Source organism: Agelaius phoeniceus, chromosome 3, assembly GCF_051311805.1.
Source record: "Agelaius phoeniceus isolate bAgePho1 chromosome 3, bAgePho1.hap1, whole genome shotgun sequence".
In the NCBI taxonomy this organism is placed as follows: Eukaryota; Metazoa; Chordata; class Aves; order Passeriformes; family Icteridae; genus Agelaius; species Agelaius phoeniceus.
The window spans coordinates 10702046-10721240 of record NC_135267.1 but is presented as its reverse complement, the minus strand read 5'-3'; the positions used below and the strand labels follow the sequence as shown (position 1 = coordinate 10721240).

Here is a 19195-nt window from a genome sequence, read left to right as displayed (position 1 = left end):
AAAGAACCATCTGAATGCCACTCTCTACAAGTAAGAACTCATGATGTTTTACATTCAGTGCACTGCCTTTCTGGTTTCACTCCCTTTTTTAAAGGGGGTAGGGGGGGGCAGAGAGAGAGGTTCCATAAAACATTTTGATCCCTGTCCAGGCTGCTTAAATACAATAAATTTCCCATTGGAAGGAGAGGGAGCCTTTTATTTTGTCCATCTTCATTAGCTTGCTGCTCTGGTTTGTAGCAGCTTCTGTCTCTACAGGCTTTAAGACTTTCAGAAACAGAAAGAAACTTTGCATACAGCAAATTCAGTTAAGCTTGGAAATACTGAGCCATGCTTAATTTTCTAGTAAAATTCTAAACAACATGAAATTAAGCAAATTAAATAGAAATAAAAAACAGAAATACACAAGGCAGAATGGAAGTGGTCCCAGACAAATGATCATGGTATCTCATCCGTGAGAAAAAAACTAGTAAGTGTCACACCTTATCTGTAGCAAACAAGAAAAAAATAATCACAAGATAATCTCTAATTATTGAACAAGCAATCATTGCATTGCAGGAAGTACATATGCTATGAAATTTTACCCCAAGTACAGCCACAGATTCCAGACTTGTTAGGAATCTCTGATTTTGAGCCTTCAGAAAAGCACATGAATGTACAGTATCAGTATAACACATATATGACATAAAAGCAACAGTCAAATAAAATTTTAGAAGACCACAACAGGAGAATAGGGACCACTTTTTTGTTTCATATTACAAGCTTAAAAACCTAAGTTATTTTTATAAAAGGAAAAAGTTGGAAAAGTTCTGAAACAATTATTTTTGACTTTCCCATTTAAACAAAGACTATCAACAACTATTAAAAATGTATCAAAAGGGCTAACACTGAAGAAGCCACAAGGGAATCATCAACAGTAAGCCTTCTGGGTAAAAAAGGAGGAAAATAAACAGGAAAAAAACCCATTTTTCTCATCACAGAGGCTAGCTAAAATTTACCCATCAATCTAATGCACTATGAAAAACAAAGAAAACACTCTTGGTTGGGTTCAGCTTATGCTGCATTTTTCCCCACCACATGTGTGCAGAGCTCTGTTTCTTCCACTGGTTGAAGCTTGGTGACAACTCAGCATTGTCACCAAACCCTACAAACACAGAATGTGCACTACTGTACAAAGTCCCAGGGCCACACTAGTAAAATAATCATAACACAACACAATCAAAAATAGAGATTGGTTTCTTCACCACATAAAAACTGAGACTTTATGTTACAACATGTCCCTAATCTCAGACTAATATTTTTTTCTTGGGTTTTCTGCCCTTGGTTAATTCACATAACAAATCTATGCATGGAATGTTAGTATAGCTTAAGGAATTACCCACACTTCTCACTAGTCAAGATATGAGAGTCACAAATGAAAAGCACAAAAGGTTTCCATGTGTTAGAACAGCAGTTCCTCCGACACTGATGATTTTTAAAAATTGTTTTATGTAGAGAAAAGTGATGTAATGCCTTTTGTGTTTGAAGCAGTGAAAGATATGAGAGGACAGAGAATCCTCCAGTTGCTGGATGCCAGTTAAACCATAATGAAAAAAACGTCAAACTGTCATGTTCTAAGCATGAGGATTACTTAGAAACAATTGCAAACCCTCTGAGAAGTAAATGCTTATTCCCATTCCATGAAGATCTGACCCCCACCTCTAAAGACACTGAAAAAGCTCACCTGAGACAGCATCATATAAAGCTGCAATAGCAGTGCTCAGTGCACCAGCACCAAAGGAACACGACCAAAGAGCATCTTCTGAACACCTGCATGAGCTGTTCTTTCATGCAACTGAAGCAAAAAGTGAGTAATACATTGACCAAGTATGTGGGTGCTAGCAATTTTTTAATAAAAATATGTAAAATTCTCTTGAGCAAGAACTGTGATACACTAGCTCCTCATAAAGAGACTTGTAGCCTAGAAGCTTTTGTACTCAACAAAGCTTCAACTTCACTGACAGTTTGGCCTTCTTTGTATATCAAGTAGGAGCTGGTGAAAGAGAACTTTCCTAATGACCTGCCCTTTCTACACTGGTGTTCAGAAACATGCACAGTGTCAGCTGATAAAACCAAGCAGCACTGTAAAGTTTCATTGGTAATAACTCAAGTATCAAAAAACAAAGTATCAAAATAGTCAGAAGAGGAAAACAAAGTTCTAAGTGCCTTTTGAGTAAGTAGGTCATGGCCTTTTTTAACAGAAGAAAATAGTATGGCAGTGCTTCAAGACTAAAACATCAGTTAAACAAGGAATCACCTGAGATTACAGCAGCATTCCATCTTCAAAAACAAGAATTCTTAGTTGATATCTCAGAGAATTTTTGGAAGTAAAAACAAGAGATCAAGAACAGAAGCAGAAAAGAGGCAGCACTCTTGCAACTCTTCAGATTCCTCTCACAAAGGTGAGCAAATGAACAGAGAAAAAATATTGTGTCCCTCATGTGGAGAAAGGGTTCCTTCATCTTCCCTTCATGACACCATACATAAGACATGGCCTTCTTAAGAAAAAAAGAGACAAACCAAATGTTCAGCTCCAAACACACAAGTCCTGCAGAGCAAAGGTAAGCAAACAGAAAAAAAGCATCCCTCTAACACTTGTCTAGCATCAAGACTAACAATTATTGAAGAGGCAGCACAGACTACTCCTTTCAAGGATGCCTGAGACAATCTTTTTCCAACCAGAAATGTTAACCTATGCAGGCAGGACAGGGGGCATTCTTGCCTACAAATTAAAAAGCAAGATTGTACAGAAACGTCATCTTTTGTTATGAAGGACATCTGAGCTCTCACTCTGACCACACCTCAAGAGAAGTCATAAAGCACATAACCTAAGTTTTATATTAGTATTTTCACTTTCGTCTCCCTTTAGCTCTCTGTACAATTTTCTCTTTTTTTTGTGTACCTAATTAAACAGGTCCTTCAGTTAACTATTTTTGAGCTTTCCTCCCATCTGTGTTTCACCATAAAGAAATAAGATCTACATCACAAAATAAAAAAGTAAAATGGAAGTTCACAGAGTAATTGCCCAGAAGTCATTTCACATTAGGCTCTGAATTTCAAAGTCTAAAGCTGCCTTCACCACATACCAGTCTGGAAATAAGTTCTGTATTACAGTGCCAAAAGCACTCATACTTCTAAAGTTAGGTGGCCTGTTATTATTACTTTGACCTATCACTGTTCTTTGAATTCAGATGTTTACTTTAGAGCTATACAACATATCATATTCTCATTAGACTGTAAAACAAGCAACTGCACTTAACCAGAGCAGATGACAGAAGCATACAAAATATATTAACTGGGAATTTTGAATATAAACCATGACACCTGATTTTCCAAAGTTTTTGAATGAACATCAATGGCCCGGTATTAGAAAGCAAGGGATAGTAAGTTAGACCTAAAAACATACTTTTTAGTGGCATCTGTAAAAGGTAAGTCAGTAAAAAAATCACCCAGCATCCACACTAGCACTGCTTATACCACCAAAGTGTGTAGCATATATTATACCATAGCAATATAGTATTTGCTGGCATACTAATCTTTACAGGACAAATTTTGTTTAGTATTTCTTCTATCAGCTCTCCCTTCCTTTCTATCTTTGGTATGATTTAATCTCTTTTTGATATGGAATACTTCAATTGCATATCCTGACAGCTTTTCCCAATGCTTTTCCCCACTAGATGGTTTGACCTGTTCACTTTCTCCTTCCATTCCTATTTCCTCACCTCCTCACTAAGAGCTTCTCACCTCACACACAGTGTTTTTCTTTACTATCTTACCATTCCCCAGATTACCACACTCCTGATCCTGCAACTGGAATTTCATTAGGACTTCCCAATGTAAGGAAAACCAACAGGATCATATCTGCTTCTTTTAGATGAAGTGAGTGTAAAAACAAGTTCAGCTCACCACCCTTTGACCATACCAAAAATAAAATCAGACAAATGGTATCACCTTTTGTCTGACTATTCTGTGCTTCTGGTTTCAGCTTCATTTCCATATGAATAGTTACAGCGCCTAATTGTACTATACATTCAACCTAAAGCATGCAGAGAAGAAAGAGCCCATGGCTACTTGAAGCAGGATGATACAGCAGCCATGAATCCTCAACCTCTTTTACACAATTTTCTCTTCCTACTGAAGGAAGACTCAGACCTACCACTTCAGAAGTAGGGTTTTATACAGATATAGTAATCATTGCCCATAAAAATTCCAACATCAAAACTATCATTACACAAATTAAAGTTGATATTAGGAGCTGCATTAATTCCTAAAAAATGTATACATCTCTAAAGTTGCTATCAAAATGAGACACCACAGTTTTAAAAACATGAAGAAATAAAGAAAATTTTAGTCAGTCAGAATCAAAACTGATAAATATTAGGAAGCAAAGTTCACTAGACAGCCCTATTTGTAGCATTTAACATCTCACAGGAAAGCATAAAGAAGAAAAAAATTACCTTACTTCAGCTGGTGGATTTTGTGAGTAAGGATTTGCAGAGCATGCCAAAATCCTGACTACAGCTCCAGGATGATAGGTTTCCAGAATGTGCACTGCAGTGGGATAAACTGGTTCTTCAAAAGCAAGTTCCACATAGTCCTGGCTACAGAAGGTGGATGGGGTCCTCTTGAAAGGCAGCCGAGCGCTCGGGCAGCGATCCCACCAGGTCCCGTAAGTTCGAAAGACAGCGGTCTGGGTGAAGTCACCAGAACTAGGGTACACGTTGGGAATCCCTGCTAAATTCCACATGGTATAGGACATGCTGTTCTCACTGCCATAGTGAGAGCTGAAATCCAACACTTCTTTGGCATACTGAACTATCTCAACGTTGATAGGTAAGGCGCGGGTGTTCGATTCAATAGCCCTCCGACTGTTCATCTCTCCTCTCGTCGCTGTCCTAGCCCGGCGCCGAAGGCACATGTAGTAAAACATGCTCAGAACTGTTAACATGGGAAACACTGGTGGCATCTAGATAGGTCTTAGGAAGGTGCAAAAAGTCAGGAGTCCTTTGTAAGTTGCATTAACTGCCTGTGGTGTTTTGGAAAAGAGCTGAGCTGATAAAACAGAATGAATAAACACCGTGAGCAGATACAGGATTCTTAGAAAGCAAATTGTGCTGTTTTGAATATTGTCTTAAACAAAGTACTGCTACTGAAATATTAATAAATTATTGTATTCTATTGTAAGACAATTGTTTAGTTGGAAGCTACTAAGCGTTGCTTCTCATTTACTTTTTACCTTACTTGACATTTATTTTTTGTTTAAAAAAAAGAGAAGACTATGAACAAACATCAGCCAAAACCAGCCCTCAAGCAACAAAAGAACTAATGGTCAAAATAAGCATTATCTTTAGGGATTTATCACAAGAAAAGAAAATTGCAGTGACTCAGGGAAATTAATTCAAGTATGAAATTAAATTTGGCCCATGCTGTAAACAACTGTGAAAGCATATCTGAAGATACACCTTCCCATTGTGAAGACACCATTCTTAAAACCATTGTGAATGGTTTTACTTTCTTAAAAGAAGAGTAAATGATCTTAAGAGTGAAAAGAAGGAGCTTTTGGGCTGGTAATCTAAACTTAACCCACTGCTTCCTCTATCAGAGCACTAATCTGAAACAGAGCCACAAAAATACTGCCTTTACCGTTTGAAGCTGTCCATGACAGCACACACCAACAACAGAAGGGTCATCAGCCTCCTGAAGGATGCTCAGAATTCACTAACAACATCATCTTCCTTTAAACCATGCAACAAATGAGGTCTTCAAAAGAGTCCTGCCATCAGAAGCAGAAGTCCCCATAGAAAGCATTTTAATTCTGACAAGAGAAAATATTTTCATTAAGGTAGCAATTCAGTTAAACACAAAATGTACTAGATCTGCATACTTTAAAAACCCGACACAAAATATATACAATTAATTAAGAATATCAATGTCTTTTACACGGACGACACCAACACAAGTAAAACAATCAAATAAGCAGGTTTAGCAATTAGAAAAAGCTAAATTAAAGGTAAGCTACTTTAACTACTTTACTAAAGTTTTCTGTTTACAGCAGTGAAGAAGCATTTATAGCTGAATGTTCTCTACAGGACACAGGAGGGCTGTATCATATTCCCTACTAATAAAGATCCTCTTACATATGCCTGTCCCATATTTGGCAGCTGCTCCATACCTGCGTGATGTAAACTGTGAGTTTTACCAACACACAACGAAATGTGCAGTGTATTCTCTGATTTCTGCTGGCACTACACGACACACTAGGGTTATGAATTCACAAACTGTTTCTCACAAACTGGCCTTCTCATTAACTTGTCCACCAGCTTTACCAAGAGAGAATAGGGAGTATTGCCTGTAACCCATTAGAGGCCAAACAGGGATGACTAAGCATGACTCCAAATAGAATAAATGTTTCTTCAACTGCCCCTGTGGGAATTGCCGCTTAGTTTACCTCAGGATACACACTGTGGTAATCTCTGAACCAACAGATGTGACCCTTCTATTGCAGAAGACACCTCAAGTAACAACAAACACGATGCTTCACACTGCCAGGCAGACAAACCACGTATTTAATGTTTGCAGTGGGTACAAGTGAGACCCTACTACAGCGTTTCTGGGAGCATAAGTTTTAAAGTAGGGTAAATTACTAAACAAATGGAAACTTTTTAAAGTCTCTACACAGACCTACAGTATGTTTTTTAGGTCAGTTGCTTGCTCCCATACTCACAAACACACAGAAATGTACAAACAGCTCGTTTTAGCATAACTGTTTCCAGCAAGAAGGCACTTGTGATAACAGATAAGGAGAGGCTGCACTATTTGCCCATTTTACTCCGCACAGAAAGTTTACTAAAGAAGTGCTCAATTCTCACTTTCTTGCTTTCTACTATTATTGGCCTTTTGTTTAGTTTCACATGTTGATGTAGCTGTCCAGGACATAAATGACTCCTGATACTCAGTGCAGAAGGGAATGCATAAAACAATATGCCAGATTTACTTCAGGCTCCCCTGAAACACGAATGTCACATTTCCCACAAACAACCTAAGCCACCTTTCAGAAAAGACACTGGGAAAAAAAATAGCACAACCCTGAATCTTTCCTCCTTAAAAGAAAAAAAAAAAAAAAAAAAAAAAAGAAGAAGAAGAAACAACTCCAAACCAAAAATAGTTATTATTTTATTTTTTCAAAGCAGAGATGCTTTGATGTAAGATGTAAGTAAAGATTACAAATACATTCTCCTCCTGGATTTTCCCCCTCTTAAAAAGAAAGATCTATTTAAAGAATATGCCAACAGACATTAAACTTCAACAAATGTTCTGCTATCAAGCCCTGAAATCATGGCTAGATCAGCATATACACCACCTTCAAACTCAAAATTTTCATTATTAAGAAAAATACGGCATTACAGATCTCAATTTTAAGAATCATTCAGCTGTGGTACTTGAAGATCAGTGAGAATCACTTATCCCACATATGCAACCTACACAACCTGATCTCTGCACTGCAAACTCCAGGCTTCCTCTGGCCACAGCCTGCAGTTCTTGTGGCACTGCAAAACCCAGCTGTGCTCCTTATCTAAGCTTGTCCAAGAGCAGCAAAACCATCCAACAGTTCAGGGCTGTACATCAGCTAGCTGGCCAGTTTAAGCCAGGTCTAAGAGAGGAAATAACCTGAAATCATGCTGCAGATTTTCCATTAGCAGTAATGTTCATTTGGGTCATTCTCCCTCTAGCAACTTAATAATTTCATAAAACCTGTAAAAATTTGAAATCCTTGACACTGACACAACTTCATCAATTTTGGCTGGCATTGGTCAACAGGTCAAAAGTATATAAGTAGGAAGAGAAAGCTTTCATGTAAACTTACTAGTCTAAACAACAGAAGTGGAGGCAAATGAAAGAGTTAAAAACAATATAAGATATAGTAGCTTATAACAAGAAAGAAAAAACCACTGTAAAAGAAGGATTAAATAACCATTAGGACTACAATACAAATAGGAATTCTTCTTCTGGCACTTTAAAAGAAGCATTAGGAATTGTGCAGCCTTAAAAAGACAAATGAAAAATTGCTTCAGAGGTTAAAGGATAATAAGCTAGTGAAAGAATTACATTAAATACAGATCAGTAGGGGCAGATGATACAAAGAGATTTTTTCAGGAACAACTAGAAGTCAAGCTGATTTCTAATTAACAGGATTTAACTTTGCAAAAAAATATAAAAATGCAGACTCAGGTCTATGCAAAGCATCAAGATAAACAGCTCTGGAGCTCATGTACATGCAAAGTTTATGTCAAAAGCTCCCCCTTCCCTCAAATTGCTTGATTATTTTAAAGAGATCCACTTAGGCCCATGTAACTATGCCTTTTGATCTCTGGCTGGGTCTTTGGCCTGTTGTATATTATTAATTTTTTTTTGGTACAGACATAATTATGCTAAACTAAAGTCTAATAAAGGTTTCTTGTGTGTCTTTTTATCCTCCCCCCAAGCAGCAGCCTTCTACATCTTTAGTTTCTTTTATATGTATTTTTTTTTCCTGGCAATACCACTAAATAGACTGAAATAGTGCTATGGAACACCAGAACCAGTTTCCAGCCTGATCTCCCCAAACCATCTTGGTGAGTGCTGGCTTGAAGGGGGAGCAAGACTGCACAGGCCACAAGTCAGACGAGCTCAAAAGACTACCAAAATGTAATCTCTGCTTTTACAGACAGGACTCCAGAAAACCACTTTGGACTAGACTTGGAATAAAATTTTTTTAAGAGATATTTTCTTTCAAAATACATTCAAGTCCATCACATCATTTACAATTTCTCCTACCCAGACTATTATTTAATTTATAACTATTTCAATTATATGGGCAAGCTACCTTTTTCTAACTCTTCTTTTCTTCCTGCTATACATACAGAAAGGCTTCTAAGACTGTAAGTCACTATTTCCTTCTTCCAAGCACAGAAAACCTTGGCAAAGTAAAACATCTTACAGCTTCTGTACAGATCTCATGGGAAAAGGCACTAATTAAGCTAAAGCATTCAAAAGCACTAGATCTCTTCACTCTATTTTGCCTTTTTACAGGCAGTTTTTGTATACAAATCTATTTTCAAGCTTTGAAGCAACCCATCCAATTAATGACTCCTGTACTTGAAAACACAGCATGAAGCTGAGTCAGGGCAGGTTTAGGTGGGTATGAGGAGAATGTTTTTCACTCAGAGATGTTTTTCACTCCTGGGCACTGGAGCAGGCTCTCCAGAGAAGTGGTAACAGCACCAGTCCTGTGTGAGTTCAAGAAGGATTTGGACAATGCTCTCAGGCACAGAGTGTGACTGCTGGAGTGTCCTGTGCAGGGTCAGGAGGTGCACTCAATGATCCTGAGGGGTCCCTTCCAACTCAGGATATTCTATGATTCTACCTGTTCATTTTGGTTAGTTTGGCAAACACAACTCCTCAACAGCCACAATTTTACCCCATACAAGCAGAAAGTAGAGCTATTCACCAACCAGACTGCTGAGAAAAGGTGGGAAGTACACAGAAAAATAGTTGAGATTTCAAAGGGCTGTGAAATGAAGGATGTCTGTGAAAACATAACAAGTAACAGATACTAGATTTAGGGAAAAAAAAATATGGCACATTTTATCCCTGAGCCATCCCTGGAAAAGCACACGATAGGAAAGAGTTTGTACTATTTCAAGAGAAGCAAATGTTGTAGATGCTAGTCATGCATACACCAGGTTTGATTTTTAAAGCCAGTGAAGTAATAATTCCTGTTTACACCAGCTTTGCTAATCTCACATTTGGGAGCAGTGAGCAGTTCTTCTTCATTTGACTATAAAAGAAACAGCAACATTGACAAATTACAAAGAATGTATAAATGACAAAAACAAGGGCTCATATGATCTCTGAAGAAAGATTAATGCAATTTAATACGTGTGTCTTAGATAAAAGACAGTAAATGGGAAATCTCTTAATTATCTTTGAACACTAATGCACAGAGGGAATACTGGATCCTCACATTACAGTCTAAAACAGAGTACTTATACCACAGGTTAGCATCTCTTGCTGTTAATTACCAAGATTATACCAACATCTACACTCAACTTGCTGAAACTAGAAGTTATTATTAATTAAAAATTAATAAGCTATTACAGTATACTTTAAACTCAGGCCCCATTTGCTGTGTTTCTTCCCATAATATATTCTGGCACTAAAATAAGCCACTTCACACACACTTCTAACTAATAATTCTACTGTTTGAAAAAAAATTGCAATATATGACAATTTTAGCTATCTAAAATCTTACATTGCCTTCATGAGCACCAAAACAGGCAAAATCCAAGAATTTCTGGTTACTTCACTGACTGCATTCCTGCTAGGACCAGACTCATGATGTGGTTCAGCACAGAGATACAATGGAGACAAAAGTTCCTTTGGCACCTATTACACATCCAAAGTGGCCACCCTGTCTTATGGAGGCAGCTTTCTCAGATAACAGAAATTGTTTCTCAACATGAGTAAATCACCAGGTAGCCCTTCCTATTAACAGCCTAAAGTTACCAGCATTATGCCACTTCATTCTGACCAACAACCCTTCCAGCTGTGGTGAAACTCTCCCCTCCGTGTAAATAAAAAAATTGAAATTCCCCATACTACTTTTAAAAAGAAATTTGTGTGCATTTGTCTTTTCACTTTTCTCTTGAGATATCATACTGCCTCTCCATGCAGTATGATACTGATACTCTTATACTCTGTACAACATTCACTTGTTGGTCAGCGGCTTCCTCACTGCACGGATCACAGCTTTCAGGCCAGTTGGTACCATAGCTTTTAGGTAGTTGGTACCTCCCACTGTCACAGAATTAATGAATCAATTGGGTTAGAAAAGGCCTCCGAGATCATCAAGTTCAACCCAGACCTAAAAGCACCATGTCACCCAGACCATTGCACTAAGTGCCATGTTTCCTTAAGAACCTGCAAGGACAGTGACTCCATCACCTCCCTGGACAGCCCATTCCAGTGTCTAGCCACCCCTTTGGTGGACAAATTCTTCCTCATATCCAACTTAATTCTCCCCTGGCACAGCTTAAACTGTGTTCTCTCGTCCTAATCATGTCCGTTCACATCCAATTGATGTCCATTTGTCAGCCTGCACTGGTAGCAAATAACAATCCACAAGAAGTGAAGCACCCCAAAGTACACACCTAAAAAATAAAATAAAATAGTATCGCTAGTTCAGCTCCTATCCTGCTTTCTGTCGCGTTGTGATCGGGGTGAAGCCGTGTAAGTGTGGAACACTGCAGAGACCGAGCAGCGGCGGAGGACCCGCAGGGGAGAGGAGCAGAACCTGTGCCCAGCCGTGCCCGCTTTGTCTGGTCCCAGCACTGTTCCTCCCGGACTCCCTGCTCCATCCCATCCCTACCCCTTCCCACTCCTCGGGCGCTCCCTTCCCCGGGGGGGACAGCTCCCGCCGAGGCCTAGGGACAGCGGACGGGACTGCCCGGTGCCGCCGATGCCTTCCGCGTCCCCTCCCCGACAGCAGCACCGGCCCGGCCCGGCCCGGCCCGGCCCGGCCCCGCCAGCAAGCCCTGGACGGGCGGACGGGGAGCGGACACCCGCGGCCGCCCGCCCCCGCCGCGCAGGGCCGGCCCCGCACCGGGGCTGCTGCAGGGCCCGGCGCTGCGGCCCCCCCGCGCCCGCCCGGCAGCGCCGCCGCCGCCGCCACCCTACCCCGTCCGGAGGGCGGAGCTGCCCGGGCCGCCGGAGCCGCCGCCGCGCCGGGCGCCGCCGGAAGCAGCGCGCACGGAGGGCGGCGGGGGCGGGAACCGGGGGAAGCGGCGCGGCGGGGGCGGGGCCGGCGGCTGCGCCTGCCCGAGCCCCGGCGTGGGGCGGGCCCGGCGAGCGGCGGCTCGGAGGGTTTGCTGTGGGATAGGAGAATGCTGGAATGACAGGGGTTGGGAGGGCCCTCAAAGATCATCTGGCCCCAGCCCCACTGCCGTGCGTAGGGACCCCCAGACCAGGGGGTTCCAACTAGACCCCCAACTAGACCAGGTTGCTCAAAGCTCCATCCAACCTGGCCTTGAACAGTGCCAGGGATGGGGCATCCGCGGCTTCTCTGGGCAACCTGTTCCAGTGTCTCACCGTCCTCACAGTTAAGAATTTCTTCCCGATGTCTAACATAAATTTCCCTTCTTTCAGTTTGTACCCATTACTCCTTGTCCTATTACAACAAGGACAGATGCTGAGTCTCAGCAGCTTCCCTGTCAGCCCCTTCAGATACTGGAAGGTTGCCATGAGGTCTTCACAAAACCATCTCTTTTCCAGACTGAACAGCCCCAACTTGCTCAGCATTCATAGGGGAGATGCTCTAGTCTGGACTTGCTTCAAAACTTTCATGTCATCCTTACGCTGGGCACACCATAATTGTACACAGTACTACAGGTGGGATCTCACCAGAACAGGGGGTGAAACACCTCCCTGACCCTGTTGGCCACACTGCTTTTGATGCAGCCCAGGATTCCATTGGTTTTCTGGACTATGAGTGCACACTGCTGGCTCGTGTTGAGTTTTTCATCAGCCATCACACCTTTCTCCACAGTGCGGCCCTCAGTCCAACATGTAGGTGTGTCTGGGATTGCCACAATCCAGGTGCAGGACTTCGCACTTTGCTTTGTTGAACCTCATGAGATTCACACCAGCCCACCTCTCAAGTGTGTCAGGTCCCTCTGGAGGGCATCCCTTCCCTCCAGGATGTTGAATTATTGGATGTTGTGCTTTGTGACTCAGGCCCACTCTGCTGTGTGCCTTGTTACCTCTGCAGACATGAAGGCCATGGTGAGGTAGGTGCTGTGAGCCCACTCGCTCAGGATGAGCCCTGGCTTGATTTCTCACAGAAAACCAGGCAGTGTGTCTTGCCCTAGCCCCAGGCCAGCTGGGTTATGCTTTCAATGTCATGTTTGAATTCCTAGCATGTCATAAGGGCAGCCCTGTTTTTAATTGATCTTGACGAGTACCTACTCCAGCACACTGTGGTGCCTCTTGGTGTATTGCAAAGGAAGTGTCATATAATTTAATTTGGTGCACAAGTGCTTTCTCTCCCAACCACCTCTTCCAGTCAGACCTTCTGCAATAATCACTAAAATTGCTGTTACTCCATCTGGTCTCCTCAGGTTTCCAGCAAGGCTCCACGCTAGATGGTACCTGGGATTGTTCAGATGCAGTAGAAAATAGAGTTGCTGACTTTTACTAGGTGGTCAAATATAATTCTAAAAGTCCAGAAAATATGCAAATAGTTGCTATGTAAGGTGCTTTTTGTATAATGCTTTAATATAAATTCTATGCATTTATAATAAATTTCAAATATAGAAATCTATAAGTTTAATATAGAATGCATTTTGGTTGCTAACTGCAGTGGCAGACAAGCCACCACACAACCCTGATTTCCACAAGGGACATGCCAGGATGACCAGCTTCTAGGTGATTCATACACCTGCATGCACCTGTGCACACATACAGAAATGCACACGTACACACATGTTTTATGTGCCTCAGACACCACTGAACTATTTAAAAATAATTCAAGCCCCAAATTTTAAGGCTCTGCTTCCATGGAAGAGGAAGCTAGACTCTTCAGGTTTCAGTGACAGCAATGTAGAGTGCCTTTTGGCATCATTTATGCCTCACCTCAATCCTACAATCAGATGCAAGCTACAAGAGTATTTATAAAGGTACTTTCAATAACCACCTTCCCAGGGAGTGTCCAACTCAAAGTTTGAATGTTTAATACAAAATAAAACTGGAAACAAGAATATGAATGTTTGGTGAGTCAGAAAATAGGTTAGGCATGAAAAGAAATTTTTGTAGTTTATTTTATTTATGTTATTGCTTTCATTTTAGGTTTTGTACCTCTCATGCTATCCTCCCTTTTCAAATTAGGTGAAGAAAGAGAAAATACTTGGAACACACCATTTATCTAACTCATTTAATTGGTTAATTTAACAAATTATCTAACCCCTTCTATTAGCATTCAATCACCTAAGAAGAGTAATGCAAAAGTTTCTGTCTATTGTCAGCTTTAAAGAGAAAGCAAGCAAGAGACATCTGTGCAGAGGTCTGTGTTTGGCCAAATCATTCCTGTCCTTTGTTTGTTTTAATGTTGTGTGGAGGTTGAATTCTGTATCATTGCAAAAGCTAGAAAAGTTTTTCTCTCAGTCCACTCATCTGCCAGCTCACAGAGGCTGGAACAGATTGCTCTTAAATTTAGCATTGTCAAAGTTCTGCGTTTGCTCTGGTCTGCTGGGCTTATTCTATATAAATCACAGGGAGACCTGGATACCTCCAGGTGATCCAACATATCCCCTTCACTCCTATGATGGGTGCCTAAGGGACATGGAAGTTGTCACTGTTTGGAAGTACATCTCTCTTCACTTCACATAGACCATCCTCAAGTTTTCAGACAGAAAATAAGGATGTGCTATGTGTGAACACATCCGTAACAAGCTAGAGAAATTACAAAACCAACTCCATCATTATTCACAGAAGCTGCTCAATGGCATGTAGCATTTTAAAACTGCAGAAAGGCTAGTATGTATTGAAGGGGATAGGGGGCATTGGGTGACAGTGTCCTTTTTGTCTAGGCTGCTGTCTCAAAGTCATGCTATGTGCATTCAAGATGTGCTCCAAATTACTGTCAAATTGTCATTCCACAGCCTTTGCAAAAATCAATTGATGATCTGCTTTTATTCAACAGTTATCCACATCTGGAGCTGACAGATAATTTCCAGTGAGCTATGGCACATAAACACTTTATACATATTTCTATATCCACATCAGCAGTAAAACTAGGTGTAGAATACATCCCAGAAACAGTCCACTGTGTTGAAAGGAAATACACTGGTAAAGCAGTACAGGAAACCTTCTGTTTGTAACATAAGAGTGAGACTTGGCTTCTCTGTGTTAATCAAACTTTGTAATCACCAAATTCATGTTTTAACAGCATCCTGCTTCTTCTTCAGGTTTTTCTCATTGTTATAACCAGTGGTATGTCTTGCTCATGAGGGGAAATCTTAACTGAAGTCAGTAGGAATACTGTTATTTCAAAAATAGCCATAGAGCATGGAAAGGCCATGTAGGTGGTATGGATAAAAAGTTATGTCTGTGTGTATACCAAAGGTACATAAAGGAGTGATATGACTGGTGACATTTCATGACTTTTGGCTCCCAAGACAGGTGACTAGGCCTCGAGTCCACAGTCAGGTACTTCAACTCATCCCAAGGCACCATTTTGATGACCAATTAAAATGTCCAGAGAGAAACTTTCCACAGGAGGAGGTAAAGATACCACACACCTATTGGTCTTTGGAGGTCAAAGGCTCATTTACATTCTGCACTCACAAAAGATGTCCAGATCCACTTTTCCAAGCAAAGCAGTTGTTGGAAAAGCACATGTAGCAGAGGGATTTATAGTGAGAACAAAGAATCTGCTGATGGAGCAGTGAGGCTTACCTGAGCCTTGTGCAAACACTTAGAAGACAACTCCCAGGGGAAACAGGGTAACACTTTAGTTAAGTTTGCAAACAAGGGAGGTCTGTTTTTGCTGCTTCTAACATATTTATTGAGAAAACGTTTTGTAAGTAAACAATTCATGCAGGAAACTAGCTGACTTTTAAGTCACCAGGTCCTGCTCCCAGCAGGGAGCTGATCTGAATTTTGTTATCACTTTGCAAAGCCTTGTATATTAAAGTGTTAAACTGAACCCTAAAAATAATGAAATCATTTTAATCAGTGAGTTATTTTTAATACAACAAACTTAGCCAAGTGCTAACTGCAAAGCAGCACTGAGTGCGTATGCATAACACCATTGCCACTGGTGTGAATTGTTCTTTCTGGCTTCCTCTGCATCCCAGGATATTAACCCAGCATGGGAAACATCTCACTGCCTTTTGGAGCAGCATTACTGCTTTTTGATATGTGAAATTACATATATTCTTTGAAATGGAAGAGAAAGTATACTAAGTCAATGAGACTGAGTAAGTTTGTAGGTGTTCCCATGAGCCAGGCCTAACAATTCTTTGGCTGATATGTTAGCTGCAACTCTTTTTTCAAAAGAAATTTTTTTTATTCCCTGTGGGGTTTTTTCCATGCAACAATATTTTGTGTACCATTCTCTCTTTCTCTGCTATATTATTTGAAAATGCTGTATTGTGTAGTTGATCATATTTACTGCATTTTATCTTTATTTTCTTGTATTTATCAAAAGATAAAAGAGAAGATGTGCCACAGTACAAGTATGTGCTTAAATTTTATATGCTATTAAACAACTGCTGTGTTTCATTTGTGTCTCGCTGCTGCTTGTTACTAGTTCTTGGTAGATCACATTGAATTTAGGCTATAGATTTATTGAGCAAGGCTGATGTCTTGCTTTGTCTCCCATAAAGTCCCTAGTATACATGATTTTATATATTTATAAATTATATGACAGTAACAGATTCAGCATTTGAATGGTTAAGCACTGCCCTTACTGTGTAAATACTCCACATGATATGTAATTAAGCTTTAAGAAAAAAGCATAAAGAGTGAGAAAATCCTGATTTATCAAAATACAGTATTACCTGGACATATCATGGTTAAGCATCTTTCTTTTTTCCTTTTTGTCTTTCTGCAGAAATATGAGCAGTAATCCTAAAGCTGAAAAGGATGTGCTGACTGAAGTCTTTATGAGATTTTTTAATGAGGATTAGGGAATCTGAGATAGCAAAATCTACTGTATACAAGGGGGTTGTTGTGCAAGAATCTTCAGACAAGTTTTAGACCAAAATCCTTTGTCAGCAACAGTAGGATCCAGTAAGGATAATATGCTAATTTTAACCAGCCATAGGCTTCATATAGGGATCTAAAGAGACAGAGATAGATACAATCTTATTAAGCTTTTGTGTTGACACTGCACAGCTTGTTCCTGCATTCAATTGAAATTTAAGAGCAGGGCTGTAAAACTTATACAACATTTTAGGAAGATATACAGTAATGTTGAAACCTGAATAACAATTGAAAGAATGAGTAGGAAATTCCCTTAGCCCTTGGGCTACCACCATTTTTCTCTTCCAGCAGACAAGTAAATGCTCTAGGTGTCTACGCCATAAAAAATTTTCCCAGAGGCAATTCTGGCAAAGCACCTACTTTCTTCAAACCAGACTTGCTGCTTTAACCTTCTGAATGTCAAATTTCTAAAAGTAAGTGCTCCTGGTGCACTGCTGGCTGTTTCTACTCTAGGCTTTCCTTGCAGCCTGCTAGCAGTGCAGAGAGGTATCACAGGCAGGTACACTCAAGGAACAGGGACAATTGATTCCTTCCTTATAACAAGAGAGCTGTAAGGTACATTTAAACAATGTCTTATTGTAATTTCACAATGAAAAGAAAGTTCTAACAATTAGAAGGACAATTAGTGTTTTATCAGACCTATGATATTGATTTGTAATTGTTAATCAGCTCAAGTATCATTTATCATGCTAGTAATTTTTCTTTAGAAATTTATCAGTGATTTAATATTTTAATGTATAATGGCTGTATGAACTGTCTGGAAGCAAGGAGCAAAGGATGGGTAGTTTTGAGATAGATGTGTATAATGTCCACACTGCATTTTTCAGCACAAAAACCAGGGGAATAGATACAGCTGCAGTGCAGTACTTCAGTGTTTGCACATCTGAGTCATATTGATCTCAATAGAGATATGTCATTTAGCCTCACAAAAAGACATTGTCGTCCTCTCATCAAACATCACATCACTATTTTAAACTCTCTACAATCCATTCATATGACCAGAGATATTTTTATAGGTCAGCTGTGTTTCATGGCAAAAAAACAGTGGTTCATCCACTGCTGCCACATTTCACAATGGCATGATCAGTCAAATCAGAACTCAGCAGAGCTGAAGGGTTACAGATGCTAGACAGGAAGATGATTCCACCAAGGAATCTCAAAAAGCATTGAAAAGAAACCTGGAAAGCATTGAAAAGTACTGTAAAATTCCTATTGCTGTTCAGATTGGATCAATGTTAGCATTGTTATCAGCAGCATTGAGTGCAGAAGCTGGAGGTGGTTCTTTGCAATGTCTTAAGCTTCTGATATGATACATCAGATGGGCAAAAGTTTTCTTTCAGAAAGAGCATGTGCATCCACAGATGCAGAAAAGCTGCTTTCAGCCATGTAAATATGCCAACAGTAAAACCATATGCTTGTTTAGTATCTTTCTCCATTGCTAGGGATACCACATGTATGAAAAGTAAAACTGATGGATCAAAAGACAATAAAAGAAAAGGGGTATATAAAAGTTAAGGTTATGGTTCTTGCTGTGTTTTATTAAAAAAAGAGAGAGAAGGAAATATACAAAGCATTTTGAAAAGCTTATTTTGTGATGGAACGGTTCAGAATATATATATATTAGAATTCAGCATCCTATTTTGTTGCCTTCTTTTAAAACAAAATTATCCCTGAATTTTCGTGAAGGAAAGTCTGAAAGGTCCAAACATATGCAAGCTTTAAAAAGTCATGGGAAATCTACTGCAGCTTGGGCAGTTAATGACCTAATGACCTCTTGGTTAACCTAATGAGTCCTCTTCAACAAGCAAGGGCACAAGAAAGGAAGCTATCTTCTCAAAGAGATAAGGTCAATTTGCCAGCAGAAATTATCCTCCTCTCAGAGTTGAGGACAAATGGTTTCCGGTTGTCCATCCGAGCTTGTCATTCAAGCATCTTTCCAGACTGTAGAGAAAACTAGGGAAATGCATTGAGAAAGAGGGCTCATATTGCTAGGGCAGGTGTGTAAATCTGGCAAGAAGTCTCTAGTTCTGATCTTTGTCCTTTTTGTCTTGAGCAGATAATGTGTAAGTAAAGAAAGTGACACTTCCCTAAATACATAAGCTTTTAGCAGCCAGTTTCAGGAAAGACTTAATGAGCTTCAGCTTTTAACTAGAAGCTTGTATCCACCTTCTTTCCCTGCTATACCAACAGCTAAAACATATGCTGTGTATGTGTGCTTGTAAATTCCATATGTGCAGACACACACACTCAGGAAACACTTCTGATCTCTTTAATTTGTGCAAGTCCCTTAAGTGTGGATATGGTACAAGTACAAAATAGCACAGTGCACAGCCAAATGTCTGACCCAAGTGTTCTCTGC

At 40.1% G+C, this 19195-nt stretch overlaps 1 protein-coding gene across 2 annotated transcripts in view; it reads right to left on the bottom strand.

Annotated features, from left to right (window-relative positions):
* Positions 1 to 11879, bottom strand: part of FBXL4 (F-box and leucine rich repeat protein 4) — a 56477-nt gene extending 44598 nt beyond the window's left edge. Inside the window, exons 1-3 of one of the 2 annotated variants that reach the window (XM_054629040.2) lie at positions 11752 to 11879; positions 5680 to 5851; positions 4494 to 5088 (exon numbers count right to left, since the gene is read on the bottom strand). In XM_054629040.2, coding sequence (XP_054485015.1) covers positions 4494 to 5002 — 509 coding nt within the window. In that variant the 5' untranslated portion in view covers positions 5003 to 5088; positions 5680 to 5851; positions 11752 to 11879. Of the gene's footprint in view, positions 1 to 4493; positions 5089 to 5679; positions 5852 to 11225; positions 11554 to 11751 lie in introns of those variants that run through there. The other variant, XM_054629041.2, reaches the window with a different exon arrangement.
* Between the last annotated feature and the right edge of the window lie 7316 nt (positions 11880 to 19195).